The sequence below is a fragment of the Erpetoichthys calabaricus genome, chromosome 4, assembly GCF_900747795.2.
Source record: "Erpetoichthys calabaricus chromosome 4, fErpCal1.3, whole genome shotgun sequence".
Taxonomy (NCBI): Eukaryota; Metazoa; Chordata; class Cladistia; order Polypteriformes; family Polypteridae; genus Erpetoichthys; species Erpetoichthys calabaricus.
The window spans coordinates 34,385,908-34,406,793 of NC_041397.2; the positions used below are offsets into that span (position 1 = coordinate 34,385,908).

At 40.1% G+C, this 20,886-nt stretch overlaps 1 protein-coding gene across 1 annotated transcript in view; it reads right to left on the minus strand.

The window, feature by feature from the left end:
- Positions 1 to 20,886, minus strand: part of rxfp2b (relaxin family peptide receptor 2b) — a 312,780-nt gene that overhangs the window by 232,693 nt on the left and 59,201 nt on the right. Inside the window, exon 2 of the mRNA XM_028800786.2 lies at positions 881 to 943. Coding sequence (XP_028656619.2) covers positions 881 to 943 — 63 coding nt within the window. The remainder of the gene's footprint in view (positions 1 to 880; positions 944 to 20,886) is intronic.

The following is a 20,886-nucleotide window of genomic DNA, read 5'->3' on the forward strand; positions in this document are numbered from 1 at the left end:
AAAGCAGGAAAAGCTTGCAAACTCCAATGCATGACTAGAAATATTAAACAATTTTATTAACAAGAAAAAATGTAAACAGAAGCAAAAACAACATACGAGGTACAAAGCTATAGAAACAAAATGTGGTCGTAAGCATCAAAAAATTAAAACGTTGCAACAATTATTATTTCCATGTCTTTAAACTGATCAAACAACTGCTAATCCTTAAACCCTCCAAAGAGCAGCATCTTTCTGTTGCAAAGGCGTGAGGCTGCAAAGAGGCTACCTAAATATTAAGTAAGTATAGAATTCACAGATTTCATGAGGAACTTACATTATTCTTGCGGTTAACCTGACGGGTTTTATATACTCAGCATGAATATGGGATAACGAATCCTACCAGAGTCCTGTCTTGCTAGAGTTATCACAGTCAGCTCCTTGCATTATCCAAACACATGCAGTGGCACACAATTGAATCGGCAGCACGCCTTCGATTAGATCGACCACAGACAACCAGTACTTTTCACATCCCAAAAGAAAGAGTGAAAATCAAACATAAATGTTCAAAATAGAATAACTACACATGAATACAAACCTCCCTCATTTTTCAAAAGTCAAGACCAATATTAACTCACATTAAAACAATGCCGAAGCCCTGCACTAAATATTTGTTTCTGTTCTACTTTTTATGCCACGGGTTTGACATGTATTTCGTCAATGACAGTTAACACAAGAAATGAAATGTTAATTTAGAAAGAAATGTAATAATATTCTGAATAAGAAACATCCTTTAGTAAATATCAGTGCTATGACTGTGCGGATATATTCAAGTAATAGAGAAAAATAAACCTTCCATAATGTCACTAGAACAGATCCCTTTGAGTACAAAATAAGTTTCTACCTGGCAGTCTTGTGTGTGTTCCTGGTATCCCAGTCAGAGATGAATGATCCACAGCTTCAAAGGCTAGAAAATATACAAAAAAGAGATGTTTTAGTTGTGAAACCATCTCACCAAAACTATTACTTTCAATTCTGTAAATTTCAGTTTGCTTGCTGGTCCTAGCTACTGAAAAAGGCTGAAAACATTAATTGATGTTTTCCAGATTTTGCGTAAAGTTTACAGAAATGTAAAAGTTTTGTTTAAGTGCAGTAGAAAGTCTTTAACGTAAATTATTTTTCATTGTATATCATTGGGGTGGCACTCAGAGGTGTGACCAGAACATCATGTGTGGGTGGGCATTTGGCTTGTCTGGGGGGGGGGGGCAAAAAATATCCATCCATCCCCATTTTTGTAGGGGGGTCAAATAATAATAACATAGTTTTATATAACATATAAAAGCAAAAATTGTGGCATAAATCATAACCTATTGTTCAATAAAATTAACAGAGGCAATGGAACTTGTATTATTATTTTTTGTGAACAAATATAGAACTACATCTACAAGGTAAATATCAATAAAGTCAAATGTATACAACATATGAGAGCAAGAACAGAAACGTGGCTTATTGTAGTCATGGGAGGCTATAGGACATCAGTTTCCAGTATTTAACCTGGATGTTATCTACAGGACCAGTCTGCGGTTACTCTTGGCAAATTCTGAAATAAATTCATTCATGTCTAGATTTTCTGTGATGTTTTTCTCATGTGCCAGAATGACTAAATTTCTCTTCCTTGAATGCAGCATTGTTTGGCGGAGTGGAGTGAGAATGCGGTTCAAAGTAGAGAAAGAGCTTTCACATGCAGCTGAAGACACACCAATGATGAGTGCTGTGATACAGACATGGCTCTGACGAGCGGGATACTACATGTGTGTTTGTGGAAGACACCACTGTCTTTTCTAGAGCTTTTTTCCAATTAGTGTAGCCGTGTTTGGTGAATATGTCCTTGTGGTCCGAATTGGAAACACTAAATTTATGGCAGGCAAAGCAAAAGCTGCCATCACGGACAACAGAATATTCAAGCCATGGTCGAGACTGATACCAGCTTGCACTAAAACATCTGCGTGTCTTTCCAAATGCATGCTTGGGATAATTAATTAAAATGGGCTGGGATGGGCTATCCATATTTAAGTCAGGCAGACCGGACTGTATATTTTGTTGAAGGCAGAGGTTTGGAGTACCCGACACGGGCGCAGAGCTGGAGGATTGTGCAGGCTTATCTACATCTTTTGGAGTTTCAGTTCCCAACGTGGGTGTGCTGTGCTCTGTGTTAGTAGCAGTGGTGCTGGGCTCAACCATGGAGTCAGCAGCTTGCGGAGGGACAGAGGTTGAAGATGTCTGCTTTTTAATAAGCCACCTATGCATAGCCTTTGCTGTTACCAACCAGAAAATAAAAGAAGAATTCTTTGAAGTAAAAGAAAAATGCGGTCAACAGGTTCAAAACGTGCTGCAAAATGTGCATTGAAGTGAACTGTGAGCAGCACGGTGCCTGTCTAGTGGAGGAGACACTGACGGATATGCCGCAAATTCAAACGGGCCGATTGGAAAGCAACTCAGTTTTGAAAATCAAATGTTATTCTTCTCCAGAGTTTTCATTGGACAGACAGAGCATTTCGCAGGGGTGGGGCACGGCTTGTCTCTGGGGGGGCATTGCCCACCCCAGCCCCCCGTGGTAATGCCTCTGGTGGCACTGGTGCCTCAGGTTTCAGGTATCCTGCTTTGAATGCTGCCCTCTCGCTGTGTTGTATGGGCTTTTCTTTTAAGTCTTCTCCTCACATTTCAAAATGTTGGGTTAATTGATAATCCCAGACTGGCTCTGTATGAGTGAGTGGAGTAAGTGTACGTCTTCAGGATTCATAAAGTGTTCTGATCTATTCACTTCTGCATCACTTTATTGTGTTGTAGATTTAAATTTAACTGGATACATTTGCCATTATTGCCCATCAAATCTACACATAGTAACCCAAAGTGGAAACATGTTTTTAGAAAGGTTTGCAAATTTATTAAAAATCAAAATCATTTAGAGGCAATAAGTTTTTTGGGGTAAGTTTCTACAAGCTTTGCCCACCTCAATTTGGGCAGTTTGCCCCAATTTTCTTGGCAGATCCCCTCAAGTTCTGTTACACTGGATGGGAAAAAACTGTTAACTGCCATCTTCAGGTCTCGCCACACATGTTCTATGTTGTTTAAGTCTGGGCTTTGGCAGGGCCACTCAAGGACTCCACTCCAGTGTTGTCTTGGTTTCAGGACATTGTCATCCTGAAAGGTGTGAGGTTGAATGCACTGTGGAGCTGGTTTTCTTCAAGGACTTCTCTGCATTTGGCTGCATTCATCCTTTCCTCAGTTCTGACCAGACCCCCTGTCCCTGCCACTGAGAATCATCTTATAGCACGATGGTGTTGATTGATAGGGATGGCGTTAGGCAGGTGTCTGGTCTTTGCTAGACATGATGCTTGGAGTTCTGCCCAAAGAGCTAATTTTTCTCTCATCAGACCAGAGAATATTTATCCTTCTGCTCTCAGACTTTGTTAAACTGCCATATGCCTTTTACTCAAGTGTATCTTTCATCCAGTCACTTTACCATAAACACCTGCTTTTGATAGCGTGCTTCTGAGATGGCCATCCTTCTGACAGGGTTCTCTCATCTCAGCAGATCAGAGTGACCATTGGGTTCTTGGTCATTTCTCAGACCAAGGCCCTTCGCTTCCCGGTTCATCCCTGTGTGGATAGCGCTTTGAGTACTGAGAAAAGCACTATATAAATGTAATGAATTATTATTATTATTACTAGAAAGAGACTTGGAGATCCCAGACATCTTCCATTTCACAATCACTGAGGCCCCTGTGCTCCTGGGAACACTCAAAGCTTTAGAAATGGTTTTATCCCTTTGCCCTGAGCAAAGCCTCACCACAATTTGATCATGGATGTCTACAATGAGTTCCTTGGTCTTCATGGCTTGGTTTTGGCTGTGGTACGCAGTATGAATTTGGGGATCTTATATCAATAGTTGTGCCTTCCTAAATGATGTCCAATTAATTCAATTTGCCACAGGTGGACTCCAGTTCAGTTCTAGACACATCTCAAGGAAAATTAAAGCACCTTACTGTAATTTGGAGAAACACAGCAAAAGGTCTCAATATTTAATGTAATTCGAAGAGAAGTTTCAGTTTTCATTTTTAACACATTTGCAAACCTTTCTAAAACATGTTTTCACTTTGTCATTGTGGGTTATTGATTGTAGATTTAGTGGCAAAAATGGAACTTTTACCCATTTAAAGTTAAAACTACAGCACGATAAAGTGAGCAGAAAGTGAAGGGGTCGGAATCTTTCTGAATGAGCCGTGCCTTTTCTGATCCATGGTCCAGGGTTCGCTCATGCCTTGTTTCTGATGCTGACGGGGAAGGCCCTAGCACTCTGTGACCCTGGATCGAATTCAGCAGGTTTGAGAATGGCAGGTTCTGAAATGTTTCATTCATGATTGCCTCAGCAGCTCACTTTAAGCTATAATTCTTATCCTTGATTCTTCCTTTATAATGAACAAAAAGTAGAGAAGGAAAACAAAACAGACATGTCTCTCTATTATAATAGAAAAATCCTGGGAGGAGATGAGACTTTTTAGCCTGGGACAAGACGTGACTTTTTCAGAGAGATGCTTTCATGTCCCGTGAAACGAGACTTTGTGCCAAGAGATTTAACTACGCCCAGAACTGGAAATAAAAGGCAAAGAGTAGATGACAAAGTAGAACGTCTTAAAGAATTCAAAAACATTGGTATGCTACACATGCAGAGCAGGTTAGGGATAACGAAAGTACTAAAATTCTAAAGTCTCAAAAAAATGATAGTAAAGATCACATTAGCGCAAACAAACAGAAATTGGAAACAGCGAAAAGTGATGAAATATATTTAAACTTTAAGTTGGAGACTTGTAGCTTGTCTAATTCAGAGTGGTGGCTCTGTGGCTAAGGATCTGCACTGGCAATCGGAAGGTGGCCGGTTCGAGTCCTGTAAATGCCAATAGGGACGCTGCTCTGTTGGGCCCTTGAGCAAGGCCCTTAACCTGCAATTGCTGAGCGCTTTGAGTAGTGAGAAAAGTGCTATATAAATGCAAAGAATTATTATTTTATTATTATTGCCATCAGGGAAAAGTAGTGTTTCTTCCCAATGAAGAGGCGTATCCATGAGAATTAAAAGATTTGTTATTTGGTGAAAGTGAAATTCACATACGCAAGCGGCAGAGACACAAAGTGACTGGCACGTAGCACAGGCTGGGGGGATTGGCAAGCGAACCGAGCAGGGGGAAAAACCCCCTAGTTTGAAAATATAAAAAATGCTTGTCAACAAGCATTAGTAATGTATGCACTGGTAGATAAGAATAAAACAGTTATTCAAATTAGAGGCAAAAAAAAATGTATGTCTCATACTGATCCAAAACAGCAGTGGTTATGGGTTTGGACTCAAGTCTCAGAGGTTGTGAGTTCAAGTCCTGCTACTGACACTGTGTGACCCTGAGCAAGTCACTTCACCTGCCTGTACTCCAACTGGAAAATCAAAAGAAATGTAACCAATTATATCATAAATGTTGTAAGTCGCCTTGGATAAAGGTGTCAGCCAAATAAGTAAATGCAATATGGGAATATTAGTTAGGAGGTTGAGTAAGAAAAGAGTGAAATAGGTATGATTAAAATCATAAGGAACTAAAGAGATTAGAAACACAAGTTCAAGTTCATAAGTAAAACCATCTGGAATCGTAACTTTCGGGCTATAAGTTGCTGGTCGTGCAGTTGTACTTGCTAAGCACCACCAAGCAGAAGTGGTGGCTTATGACAAAACTGGATGCTCAACGATATTATATCATGCCTGTCAGAGGTTGGCCACCCCTTATACTCCATTCATAATGAACAACCCTCAGAAAATCAAGCAAATTATGTGAGCTAAAAGACCATTGCCTAAAAGGTCCTAACTGATGTTCTTCAATAGGCTGCCACAATGTCATTGTGTAGAGTTTATAACGGATGTACCCCTCGGCTCTGTTATAATTTAATATCACACAATAAGAAAAAGGTTATATAGTTTGTGTCAATTTTCATAAAAAAATGAAATGTTACCCTACAGCAGAGTTCAGATGAGTTTGTTTTTCAGGGGAGACTGGCCGTTGACACTCATCATAAAAAAAAAAGAATATGTGAGATTATAGAAAAGGAGTAGTAGTTATGTAAGGCCCTCTGAAGCACAGTAGACAAGCAGCTCACTCTTTCAGAAATGAGAATGCATTAGTTTTTTTTTCTTGGCATCAATTCCCCCCTGCCACATTAATGCTAATAAAGAAAAGGATAGTGAAGATGTTAGAGCTATAATTTGCAATTCTATTTAAGATACACCTGGGATAAAGCCATAAACATAAAACATTGGAAATAAGATAATAAAGTGCAGAACTTATAAATGATAAATTCTCTTTTGTTTTTGGTATCAATGCTGCCCTGAGTCTGACAAGTACAATTCAGTTGTGAGTAATTTCTGTGCATTTCATCAGCCTGCCAGTGATTGATGAGTTTCACCTTCCATTCTTGCATCGCTCTCTTCTTACTGCTGTAATATGAATGCGTTCAGGGATGTAGGGCCAGTAATTTAGAGAGTCGTTTCAGGAAACCTTCAGGTTAACTATCCTTTCACTAGAATGTCAGTAGAGAAAATGCATTTCAACAAGGCATGTGCAGTGAGATGTTAATCATTTAGAATGAATACAATGATGTAAGGCCCTTAAGAAATTTAAAACACCCTTGTAATGAAGTTTAGGGAGTTTCTTGAACCCAAACCGCCGATAGTCATGCACCGAGATGAGCCGGGCGCCCACAGTCAACAAGGGGTTGGTGCAACAAAGTGTCAAGTGCTTTTATGTAAAAATCCTACTCAAAAAAAACCCAGAAACAACCCATTAGTGTAAGTGCAGTGCTCCACGTCCTCAATAAATAATCCAATAAATCACAGAGTCTGTGTGGAGTTTAAGACAGTCCAATAAATAAATAAAGAATCTATTAAAAGGAGGTTGAAATCCAAGAGACACTTCCTTAAAAAAAGTCATAAGCCCCAGTGCTTCCCTCTAAATCCTGGCATCTCCTCCACTTATCCTGTCCGGACCTCGCACTAAGAGGAGACACCTGCCGACAGGTTCAGTCAATTGTCTATTTCTAGCTCAGGTCCCAATTGTCGGTCCCTCTGCAACTATGGGGCCCCGCCCTGAGGCAGACACGTCTCACTCCTCCTTACCCTCGGGGTCTGAGGAAGGCATCACACATTGGGTCGCTCCTACTCCCTGGAAATCAGTCAGTAGGAACGTTGCCTTCCACAGGCTTGGTCTCAGGCTCCTGCAGTCTTGAGACTTGCACCTGACCACCTGCCTCTTCAGCATGAGCACTCTCCCTTCCGTCTCTCTTTTCTTTTCATTCTTTCTCCTCTTCATTTAACCTTTGTTCTTTCCTTTCTCTTCTTCATTTTTCTTTGCTCCATGTCTGTCCTTTTTCCTATTCTGCTTTTTCTCTCTCTGCCGTGCAGGCTCCTTATATTGCTTTGATTGGGTACAGATGTGACCCTTCGCCCACTCTGAGGTGTGGATGTGGCATCTGACCCATCTGCTTGCTTTACCATGTGAGTGTGCGATCAGCCAAACTACTGCAGTCAAACCCAGGGGTGGGTGCCCGGCCCATTCCAAGCCTGCACATTCTCTCGAGTGTGATTATTTATTTAAAACTTGCACAACGCTATGGACCACTTATCACAGTATCATTTAATCACCAACTGAAAATTAACTTAATATCTATGCAACAATAAATTAAATTAAATTAGTTTGGTTTTTTGAGGCTGATATGCAGAGATGGGCAATTCAAACCATGTTTTCTGACCTGTGCTTTTCTTAACAATATTTCAAAATAGACTCAACTTGACTTTGCTTACTGATGAATGTCCACTTGACTCAAGAGAAATGACTTACAAAGTCTCCCATTATATTGCCACAATTAGTATTTTTCAAATTGCATTTGTTTAATTTAACTTCTGCTAATATACAGATGATACAGATGTGAGCAATACTGGAACACCACAAGGAACTGTCCTGTCTCCTTTTCTCTTCACTCTGTACACCTCAGGCTACAAATGTAACACCAGGTCATGTCACTTGCAGAATTTCCCAGGTGATTCTACACTTATGGGGTGCATTGATAAAAAAGATGAGGGAAAGTATAGGAGTCAGGTGGAGAAGATTGTTTCTTGGTGCAAAAAGAATTGTCTGCAACTCAACATCAGAAAAACCAACGAACGGGTTATTAACTGTCGCCGCACCAAAGAGCATCTATGTCCGGTCACTATTCAAGGAGTGGATGTAGAGGTGGTCCACTCCTACAAATACTGGGGGACAATATTAATGACAGGATTGACTGGTCTTGGAACAGAGGAACTATATACAGTATGAAAGGGCAGAGCAGGCTGTTTTCCTTAGGAGACTGTGCTCCTTTAATGTGGGGATCTTCTACAAATCTGTGATGGCCAGTAGGATTTTCTACACTGTGATGTGCCAGGCTGGTAACATCACTTCAAGGGAGGCACACCGAATCAACAAGCTAATTAAAAGTGCAAGCTCGGTTATAGGACGCACTGTGGACCTCCTGGAGGCCGTAGAGAAGGAGAAGGAGAGAATTAAAATATAGTGCCATTATGAATAAAGCTGCACTTCCTCTCTCTGACACACTAACACTGAGGACTTTCAGACAACAAATTATTCAGCAGAAGTGTGTGAAGAAACGCTACTGGGGCTTTATACCTACAGCAATAAGTCTGTATAATGCCTCTGTAACAACCAAGTGAGAAGTTTTCATCTTTTTTAATTTTCTTGCTTCATAGTCATTCTGGTGTGAGTTCAGACCATAGTGTGTGTGCATATTTATTTATTTAAAGAGCTTCTGGAAAAAGATCAATTTCCCCCGGGGACAAATAAAGTCCTATCATATCATATTGTGTCGTATCGTATCATATCATATCATAATATACTCTTCACGCTTCATACTCAGGTCTAACCAGTGTGTTGGAGGGCTCAGCACCGGGGATTATGAATTATGGACATTCTAAATTTACTGCAGGCTACACTACAAGGAATGAAATGGCCAACTGCAAGATTTGTGGGATAAAAATTAAATCACCATAGCAACAATAACTTTGTCATTTCAAGATTAATAAAGACAGGTAAACTAGCCAGACAGTTGGCCTCAGCTGCATCATTGCGACTGAAGTGTAAATGTTTCAACTAATGTACCACTTCATCCAGGAAACGCGCAGTCTGTCTGCTTGGCTTTGTATCAACTTTGCTGACCCTGTTACTCACCCTGCCCCTCTCTATCTCTGACTGAAGCTCTTCCACAGCAGTTTGAGTCTCCCACTGACTGCCTACATGAGGTGGAAGTGCAATGCACAGTCTACAGCAGGGGTGTCAAACGTACGGCCCGCGGGCCAAAACCGGCCCACTAGGGGGTTCAATCCGGCCCACTGGATGAATTTTGAAAGTAAAAAAATTAATAAAAGACACGAACTCGAAATTCGTAATAAAATGCAATTCCTAAATCATCCGCTAGGGTGTTAGTCAGATGAGAGGGGCGCACTGTGTTAGTCAAAGGGGAGGGGTGCACTGTTTTAATTAGAGTAAAAGAAGCAACAACTCTGTCACTCTGTAGGTTACCTTATTTTCTACTCACCTTGACACCCTCATTAGCCAAAATGTCTTTGTCAAAAAGGAGAAAAGTGGATACCGAGTGTAGGGTTTTCCAAGAGAAATGGACCACTTCCTATTTATTCACAGAGATAAATGGGAAACCTGTGTGCTTGGTGTGTAATCAACAAGTGTCGGTGCTCAAGGAATATAATATTCGGCGCCACTAAGAGACTCATCATGGTGGAAAATACGACATCTTGCAAGGACGACTGAGGAGAGAGAAGATAAATGAATTGCTGGTGGGTCTGAGAAAACAGCAGTCAATTTTCACTCGGAGCCGAGAGGTCAGTGAAGCAGCAGTAAAAGCCACCTACGTAATTGCTAACGAAATAGCATTAGCATCAAAGCCGTATTCCGACGGTGAGTTCGTTAAAAGATGCATGATGAAGGCTGCAGAACTCGTGTGTCCTGAGAAGCGACAAGCATTTGCCAACATTAGTCTGACGAGAAACACTATGGCAGAGAGGATATCGGAACTATTAGATGATTTAGACAGGCAGTTGAAACACAAGGTCAAGTCATTTCTTGCATTTTCTGTTGCAATTGATGAGAGCACTGACATTACAGACGTTGCTCAACTGGCCATATTTATTCGTGGAGTTGATGACACATTGACCGTCACTGAGGAGTTCCTTGAGTTGGTGCCTATGAGTGACACCACAACAGCTGAGGACATTTTCGGCTCTGTGGTTGGCGCGCTGGACAGAGTCGGGGTGGACTGGTCCCGCGCCGTCAGCCTGGCTACAGATGGCGCGCCATCAATGATCGGAAGAAAAGCAGGTGTTGTGACAAAATTCAGAGAGAAAGTACAAGCCGCTAATGGAGGAGATGGTTTCTGGACGTTTCACTGTATTTTGCACCAGGAGGCATTGTGTTGCAAGTCGTTAAAAATGGATCACGTCATGGAGGTGGTTGTCCGAACTGTTAATTTCATCCGAGCCAGAGGCCTGAATCATCGTCAGTTTGACTGCCTTCTCAGTGACAATCACGTTACTAATACCCTGCCATACTACACTGAAGTAAGGTGGTTAAGCAGAGGTGCTGTGCTGAGGCGTTTCTTTGATCTACGCGAGGAAATCGGACAGTTCATGGAGAAAAAAGGAAATCCAGTGATGGAATTGCAATGTCAGGAATGGCTGCAGGACCTTGCATTTCTGGTGGATATTACAGAGCACTTGAATATTCTGAACAAAATGTTGCAAGGCCGCAAAAAAGTTGTCACACAGTTTTATGACAGCATATGTGCATTCAAGTTGAAGCTGACTTTGTGGGAGACACAGCTGTCAAGTGGTGACCCTGCACATTTCCCTTGCCTAAGAGAGGTATGTGCAGCAGGCATTAATGCTGACATGAAACGGTATAAAGACAAGATTGCAGGATTGCTGTGTGAGTTTGAGAAACGGTTTCAGATCTTTGGTGAACTCGAGAAAGAATTTGCAGTTTTTCGCTCACCCTTCACAGTCAAAGCTTCTGATGTCCCTGTCGACATCCAACTAGAGATAATTGATTTGCAATGTGATGCAGATTTGAAGGGCAAGTTTGCCTCAGTGGGCTTGGACACATTTTATCAATATCTCTTGCCAGGGTACCCCAAATTAACAGCCCTGGCTGCAAAAATTTTGTGCATTTTTGGGACAACCTACCTTTGTGAACAAGTTTTCTCAGTAATGAACATCAATAAAACAAAATTGCGCTCAAGGCTCACAAACAAGCACTTAGATGACATTCTGAGATTGGCTACTAGTCAGGACATGACACCTGATATTGATGCACTTGTGCAGACCAAAAGATGCCAAGTTTCAGGAGCAAAAACAAAGTAGTCTAGATGTGACTAACTCCTTTACAATATTGCTTCAGACACCGATTGCACTTAAAGAATTCAGTTCTGTGAAAATGAATTCTTGCTGTAGAAATAGTTAAAAAATGTTAAATTTAATGTAAGTTAACAGCTTCACTACAAAAGAGTTTGGTTTGGTGGAATCCTATTGTTCATGTAATGCCATAAATTTTAAGGTGCAGTACTATATTTTTCAGTTCCAAATACCTCTGACTTAAAGTTTTGTTTGTATTTGTGCAAACACTTGTTTTAAGAAATCTGAGGTTGTTTATATGTTTTGATATGTTGATATGTTTTGTAAAACATTTCATTAAATATGAAGATTTTCTAATGTACTTGTACTTCTTTGCACGAAAACAAAGGGAAAAAACATGGACTTACTATTATTTATAGGTAATTATGTTATGAATACTGCTCCGGCCCACTTGACATCTAATTAGGCTGTATGTGGCCCCTGAACCAAAATGAGTTTGACACCCCTGGTCTACAGTACTTGTCTTCTAATCTCCTTGAGGATCTGCCTTGTTGCCAAGCCACACAAAAGGATGCTGCAGAGCAGAGTGTCGTAAGTGATTAATCACAGAGTACGTCAGTCAGGAACAAACCCTAGACAGGGCATCAGTCTATCACAGGGCAAACATACACACATGCACGCACACCCCAACCACACATTGGGGTCAATTTAGTATTATCAATCCACCTAACCTGTATGTCTTTAAACTGTAGCAGGAAATCGGAGCACCCGGAGGAAACCCACGCAGACACAGGCAAAACATGCAAACTCCACACAGGGAGGTCCCGGGACTGCGTGGCAGCAGCGCTACCACTGCACCACTGTGTCGCCCTTCATAGAGTAAGTGATGTCCCAAATCGATTTGCTAAGACTACTAATTGGCCAAAGTCACAGCCTCTTCTGCAGCTAGAAGCTGCTTGAATGTTTTTAACTGGGCCAAGACGTTACAGTATTCTACCCGTGTTATCCAGCAAAGGGTAGTGAACAACATGACTTATATCATATTTAGTTGGCTAAGGCATTAAGATGCTTAGTGTAAAGTAAGTGATGGCGCTTTGAGTACTGAGAAAAGTGCTATATAAATGTAATGAATTATTATTATTATTATTATTATGGACAACTCATGCTCACAATCCTCATGCTGTTTCATTGTAACATGGCAAACAATTTGTTTGATGAGAGATAAGAAAATATTCCCTATTTAAAACAAACATTACACAAGATAAACACTGCCAATAGTATACAGTAAAACCTACGGTTGGCATGGCATTACATTGTCCCAGGTTCCTAGACAGATGTTAGGTGCCTTATTTACTTGTAACATCTTTTATTTTTAATAACTACTTAACTACGATATTTCTATATACTTTTGTTTAATGGAGATCAGTGTGGAACAGGCAATGCAGGCTGAGTAGGCCTCAGATCCAAATGGAGTCGGCTACTACTGTAACTGAAGAACAGGAACCAAGCGAGGGTAGTAGTGAAGCATGGCTGTTTGCATCCTATCATAACTAAAGGAAAAAATAAAAAAATAAACCAGAGAGCTGCATTGTTACTTGGATATCAGTGATGTTCAGCACAGTCTAATCTTTGGGGCTATAACCACACAGACCCTTCACTGTTCAAACTAGAAATGAAAATGTCGGCTACATCTGCACCCAGTGACCTCATTGAGCAGGTGTTTAGTCACGCTGGGGTGACAATGTGTCCACATCGTTTACAAAGAATTAGTAAAATCCTGTCATGTTTAATTTTCCTCATATGCAATGCATTTTAAATGATTCTACAGCATCTTGTAATTGTCCTATGCGGCCGGACTTTTTCTTTGTTGAAAAAAGGATGGACATGCAAGGCCCTGTGTTGATTATCATGGGTTAAATAAAATATCAGTCAAAAATTACTTTCCTATTCCTCTTATTCAGATTTACTGAATCCGGTCAAAGAATCAAATCCAAATTGTGTAGTTCTTATAATTTAATCTACATTTAATCCAAATTATAGAGGGGCACGCATGGAGTATAGCATTTAATACCTCAAGTGGCCATTATGAATATAGAGTCATACCCTGTGGATTAGTCAATGCTCCAGCACTGTACCAGTCCTTTGCAAATGATATTCTTCATGATAGTTTGGGCATCTCTGTTCTGGTATATATTGATGATAAATTTAAGCTTTTGAAGAATTATGACACACCTGTAAAACATGTTAAAGAAGCTTTGTAACAATTTCAAAGTAATCACCTTTTTGTTAAACTCCAGAAGTGTGAATTTCATTACAATAAGGTATTATTTTAGGATAAGAAATCACCTGTAAGGAATTAGCAATGGACCAGTCTAAGATAACAGCTACCTTAAACTGGGAACAGCTAGAGAGTGTAAAACAAGTACAAAGGTTTGTGGGAATTTTTAAATTACTACTGTTGATTCATTCAAAATTTTGTTTCAGTCATTGCCCTGATCACTTCCTTAACCAGGAAGATTCATAAGTGCCTTATTTGGATGTTGGAAGTCCAATCAGCTTTTGAAATACTTGAACCCTAATTTACTAACTCGCCAGTATTAAAGCAGCCAAAGCCTAATTTACCGTTTTATTTACTGCATCAAGTCTAGGGGTCAATGCTATTACAGAATTATGATGGGGTAACCTAGAACATTTGTCAATTAAGTAAGCACTGGAAGAATGGCATCACTGGGTAGAGGACACTACTTTTCTATTTACGATTTATATTGATCACAAACATTTAATTTACTTTAGGAAAGCAAAATGGCTGAATGCCCAACAAACATGATATACTCTGTTATTCAGTTGTTTTAAAAATTTTTTTAGAAGTTCATGCTTTATTTAAGTTATATGAATCTGTGGAGGTAACACCAAATCCTGAACCCATTTTGCTTTCAGGAAAAATATTAAGTATATCATTATCTGCATATAATAATTGTAAAGAGCTGACTTAATGAACCTGCAAGTAAATGGTGTTCAAACTAATTACGTAAAAAAGGTGCATCTCACCTAAGTGATATAAACATAAGACGGGTTTACAAAGGGAACTGCAGAAGATCAGTACTTCTGGTGTGAAAGTTAATCTTTACTGATAAATATGAGTTTCACAAATTTTAGTACTGAATCTAGAATTTTATTCTAGTTTATCATCTTTTGTTGTATTTAATGCCTTTGCATATCCTTTATCTATCTGTTTTAATGTTCTGTTCAGGAAACATCTGTATCCAATGTTACATATACCTGCTGTTTCATTATGAATCTCTGTGAAGCATCTAGAGAATAGGAAAGGCACGATATAAATAACATTTATATTTATTATTATTGTATATTGATCTATGTACAGTATATCATGTGTTGGCATATTGATATTGTTCATAGCTTTGTTTCTGAACAAAATGAGAAAAAAAAGAAAACTGACATTTTTTACAGTATGTGCGGCTGTTGAAAGTGGAAAAACACAATAATTATGTATCATGGTTGGCCTGGCAGCGCCAAGGAATTTCCCAGGAAGAGTCAGGCAATGTTTCAGGTCAGTGTGTTAACACTGCGATCCTCACTGCAGAAAGCAGGCAGAAAATGAAGTGAAGTGCACTGAATGATGTCTTTTTAACACCATAACATTCCCAAACATGCTAAATTAAATTTAGAGTTAAGGGGAGCTGGAATCCATTCCAGCAGAACTGAGTCCAAAGCAGTAGGAAGTATTGGAGAGAGCGCCAGCCCATCACAGATTTATTCATAGCAATGTTTTTAAAATATCCTGAAAACACTATCCTTTTTAATAAACTAATACAAATATCCACATTATGGAAAAATGTACTTGTTACCAGAAAGTGAGCTGCCTGAATTTTTGAAAAATGATACTTCTTTAATCTCACAAAAATTGTTAACTTCTCCTGAATTGAAATGTTTGTTATTTTAAAGTTTTCTGTCTGTTTTGGACTTTAGAGAAAATATTTTGGAGTATACTTAGGAAAAACCAAGACTGAGAAAAAAACGTGTGTTAATCTGACATTGCCTTGGGATTTATAAAGTGGAATACATGTATCCCCTGCTTTTCAAAAGTTTGATTTACACTTTTATGAAGAACCTTCAATAAGTACCTGTTTTTGCTAACCAAAGAGGATTTTTTGCTATAAAGGCAGTGCACACCCTGATCGGCCAGAGAACAGCTTGGCACCACTCTCATTACGCACCAAGCTCCTTCTCCGGCGGTACACTTAGCATCAATCCGCCAGAGTGTTGAGGTGAGCTTGTGAACATCTGTGCTTTACGGCATCTCGATCTATTTTGTGAAAGCTGACAAAGATGATGTTGAAGAGGTTTTGGCATTCCATGGCTAAGAACTGACAGATGAAGAGTTGATACAGTTGCATGAGGAAAGGCTACTAATTGAAATTAAATGCAATAGTAAGACACCCTAAAATGCCATCGTCCATAAACTGAATATGAAGTGCTTGTGTGAGATTTTCGTTATGGTTGACAGTACAGCAATGAATGTGGAAAAGCATTTCTTTAATTTTGAAAGGGCATGAATGTTCAGGGCAGGGCTATGTTTTGAGTGATTACAAAAAGCTGTATGATAGACAATTGAAGGCTAAACAGTCAAGCATACTGTCATATTTCAAGCCTTCCACATCCGTCACATCAGCCACAGCAGACAACAAACCTCCACTTTTGACATCGAGTCAGTCAGGCATAGAAGAAGTTGTAGATGTAAGTGACCTGCCTGTTATGATGGATTCAGATAATGATGAGATGTTAATGGATGAACCTCTTCCTCTCCTTGTCTCCTGGTACCTCCCACCACCCAAACTGTGCATGACTCAGCATGACACACCATTATCACCACCACCACCACCTCTCAGCTTTCTAATGCACATTTTTCACTGAATATAGGCTGAGTACAGTCATCCCTCACTATATCGCGGTTCACCTATTGCGGCTTCACTGTATCGCGGGTTTTTTAAATATATATTTATATACAGTGCATCTGGAAAGTATTCACAGCGCATCACTTTTTCCACATTTTGTTATGTTACAGCCTTATTTCAAAATGGATTAAATTCATTTTTTTCCTCAGAATTCTACACACAACATCCCATAATGACAACATGAAAAAAGTTTGCTTGAGGTTTTTGCAAATTTATTAAAAATAAAAAAACTGAGAAATCCCATGTACATAAGTATTCACAGCCTTTACTCAATACTTTGTCGATGCACCTTTGGCAGCAATTACAGCCTCAAGTCTTTTTGAATATGATGCCACAAGCTTGGCACACCTATCCTTGGCCAGTTTCGCCCATTCCTCTTTGCAGCACCTCTCAAGCTCCTTCAGGTTGGATGGGAAGCGTCGGTGCACAGCCATTTTAAGATCTCTCCAGAGATGTTCAATCGGATTCAAGTCTGGGCTCTGGCTGGGCCACTCAAGGACATTCACAGAGTTGTTCTGAAGCCACTCCTTTGATATCTTGGCTGTGTGCTTAGGGTCGTTGTCCTGCTGAAAGATGAACCATTGCCCCAGTCTGAGGTCAAGAGCGCTCTGGAGCAGGTTTTCATCCAGGATGTCTCTGTACATTGCTGCAGTCATCTTTCCCTTTATCCTGACTAGTCTCCCAGCCCCTGCCGCTGAAAACATCCCCACAGCATGATGCTGCCACCACCATGCTTCACTGTAGGGATGGTATTGGCGTGGTGATGAGTGGTGCCTGGCTTCCTCCAAATGTGACGCCTGGCATTCACACCAAAGAGTTCAATCGTTGTCTCATCAGACCAGAGAATTTTCTTTCTCATGGTCTGAGACTCCTTCAGATGCCTTTTGGCAAACTCCAGGCGGACTGCCATGTGCCTTTTACTAAGGAGTGGCTTCCGTCTGGCCACTCTACCATACAGGCTTGATTGGTGGATTGCTGCAGAGATGGTTGTCCTTCTGGAAGTTTTTCCTCTCTCCACAGAGGACCTCTGGAGCTCTGACAGAATGGCCATCGGGTTCTTGGTCACCTTCCTGACTAAGGCCCTTCTCCCCCGATCGCTCAGTTTAGATGGCTGGCCAGCTCTAGGAAGAGTCCTGGTGGTTTTGAACTTCTTCCACTTACGGATGATGGAGGCCACTGTGCTCATTGGGACCTTCAAAGCAGCAGAAATTTTTCTGTAACCTTCCCCAGATTTGTGCCTCGGGATAATCCTGTCTCGGATGTCTACAGACAATTCCTTTGACTTCATGCTTGGTTTGTGCTCTGACATGAACTGTCAACTGTGGGACCTTATATAGACAGGTGTGTGCCTTTCCAAATCATGTCCAATCAACTGAATTTACCACAGGTGGACTCCAATTAAGCTGCAGAAACATCTCAAGGATGATCAGGGGAAACAGGATGCACCTGAGCTCAATTTTGAGCTTCATGGCAAAGGCTGTGAATACTTATGTACATGTGCTTTCTCAGTTTTTTTATTTTTAATAAATTTGCAAAAATCTCAAGTAAACTTTTTTCATGTTGTCATTATGGGGTGTTGTGTGTAGAATTCTGAGGAAAAAAATGAATTTAATCCATTTTGGAATAAGGCTGTAACATAACACAATGTGGAAAAAGTGATGCGCTGTGAATACTTTCCGGATGCACTGTATATATACACTATTGGCTGATGGATGGGTACTGGTGAGTACCCACATACAATTTTATATGTTGTTAAAATTATGTAGGCTTAAGAGTGTAGAAAGTGTTTAAGAGCACAGGAAGTGTTTATAAGAGTGTGGGAAAGGTTTATAAAGCCTTAAAATATATATAAATAATAAAATAAATATAAGGTTGCTACTTCGTGGTTTTCACCTATCGCGGGTGGCTCTGGTACATAACTCCCGCGATAGGTGAGGGATGACTGTATTTCTCATATCATTACTGGCTTTACTATATGTTAGTGATACATTAGGCTTCATCTGTTATTTGGTATGATTTGGTAGGTTATTTTTTGGGTCTGGGAATGCTCAAAACATTTTCCCATTTAAATTACTAGTAACTGGCTCTTTGCTTTACACCATTTTGGCTCACAAAAGGTTTCATAGGAATGCTTTACTTTCAGATATCACGGGAATTCCGTATGCTATTTGGGATCACGTCATAAGTTTCAGATCGGATTGTAACTACCATATGGGACAGATGAGCATCCTGGCTAAGAGAGAGGAAGAATCCTTACCTGGACGGGAAGTCCCAGGTGGGTGGACAGGCATTCCGACCAGGAGATAAGTTCTCTTACCTGGACGGGAAGGTCCAGGTGGATGGATATGTCTCCCTACCGGTTATACTTGTAGTAAGTTTCCTGGCCGGGATCAAAGGGAAGGACAAGAAAGGACTGCATCTGGGGGTCATTTACACCCTCAGGATGTTAGATAGCAGCAACCCTGGATACCAGTGCCCATTCAGACACCATCAGGGAATGCCTGGAATTATAAACCAGTAATGCAGCCCTGCTGGGATCCGGGGATGCAGCAAGAGGATGCTCTGGGGGATTAACCTCACTATTATTTGGGAAATCAGTACAAACTGAAAGTGCTTCCAAAGGGCGAAACCCTGGCACTGCAAGAACTCCTGGGTCCTCAGTAAAAGTGACTGCACTGCCTTGTCCAGGCGAGTCAGAACTGGAAGGAAGGAAGGCAACACTCAACTGGAGGAGACCAGTGCAGTCATGAAAGAGAGAGAGAGAGAAGAAGAGACGACTTGTGTTTTGTGCTTTTGCAAACAAGGTATTTGTGTAATAAAACCTCCTTTGTTTGAACATGGGACTGTCTTGTGTGCTCGCGTTTGGGGTTCATTGATGCCCCCAAGCTTTCACAAGTTTCATTGCTCCAATGCTTCCTCTTAAGCCATGTTTGGATGTTTTTGGATTTTTTCTTAAGGTCAATACTTCTGGTAGAAAACCCAATACCATTGATGTAAATCAATTTTCAGCACATAAGTGGGGATTCTTGCTCCAAAGTGCCATCATTATCTTCAGATTTCAGGATGCTATACTCATCTTCAAGCCATCTACCACCAGCGGCACTACATAATGGAATCTCTGTTTGACTGTAGGGAGAGAGCTCTTTTGTTTGAATGCTTAATTTCTATGTCTGTAAACAAAATAATGGTTGGAGTTTCCAAATAGTTATCATTTTGTTTCATTTTATCCATGCAGCATTTTCCCAGAAGGTCTTCTGCTTATTTAAGTAAGTTCATGTAAAGTTCATTTTTTGTCTCATGTGAAATGCACTTTCTTGATTATTGGTGACGTGAGTAAGTATACTATAAGTGCACTTCTAACCTACTTTAAATTATACTTTTTCTGTATAGCCAGTATTTAAAGAAGCACAAAAAGGGAAAACAGTACATAATTATGTCAAGCAGAAACAAGCTATTTCACAGTCAGTAAAAAAATAATGTCTGAGAATAAATTTAGAGAAGTCAAGTTTGATTGCTTTGTTCATCAGTCAAACCTCAGTCCTGAGCACATTTATCACCATACCTACTGCTTGCATTTGACTTCTCCTTTTACTTTTTTGTCCCACTTTTGGATCTTTGCCTGCTTTCTTGGATAAATCATTGTCTTATCCATTTAGGATCATATACGATGAATTGTTATATTGACCTTTATAACAAATGAACATACATCTTCTTCATGTCATCCTCTTGACATTGCTCATCACATTTAAAAAATTAACTTTTGAATAACAATACTAGCAACATGTTTTTCCATGTAGTCATTCATATTCACTTAAAGTCAGATTACCAGCTGGAGGCAAAAACCCTTTAATGGATTTATGACTTCAACCTGCAGTGGTCGGACAGTTGCAGAATTAAAAATGCCATTTAGACGTCTTTGTGAATGGGATACCAAGTGAGGGAAATGCAGCCTGGCTTTGTGACTAAATATAGTACTGGAACATAAGAAATTTCACACATGAAGAAGAGACCATTCAGTCCATCAAGCTTGTTTGTTTAGTTAATAGCTAAACTATCCCAAATTAGTAATAGTTTTACACAAAATATTGTTCTTTCAGAAGAAGCCTTGTACCACGACATTCATCTTCAACATCACCTTTATTGTCATATGTACTTAGTACAATGAAAATCTTATTCTGCGAGTTCTCCCGCAATAGAAAAGAATAAGCAACAACAGACAAGAATACACAACAATAAACTAAAAACAATCCAGTGAAAAAGAAATGCAAAAAGAAACGGAAGTAAGAGGGCCTGTGCAAATAAATAAATGATTCAATGTAAACTCTACAGGTCTCAAGATGGCCTTCCATCCTCCAGCCACATGCTAGCCTGCAGTGCTGAGAGGACGGGTTTTATTTACAAGCCTGATGGCATAAGGGAGGAAACTGTCTT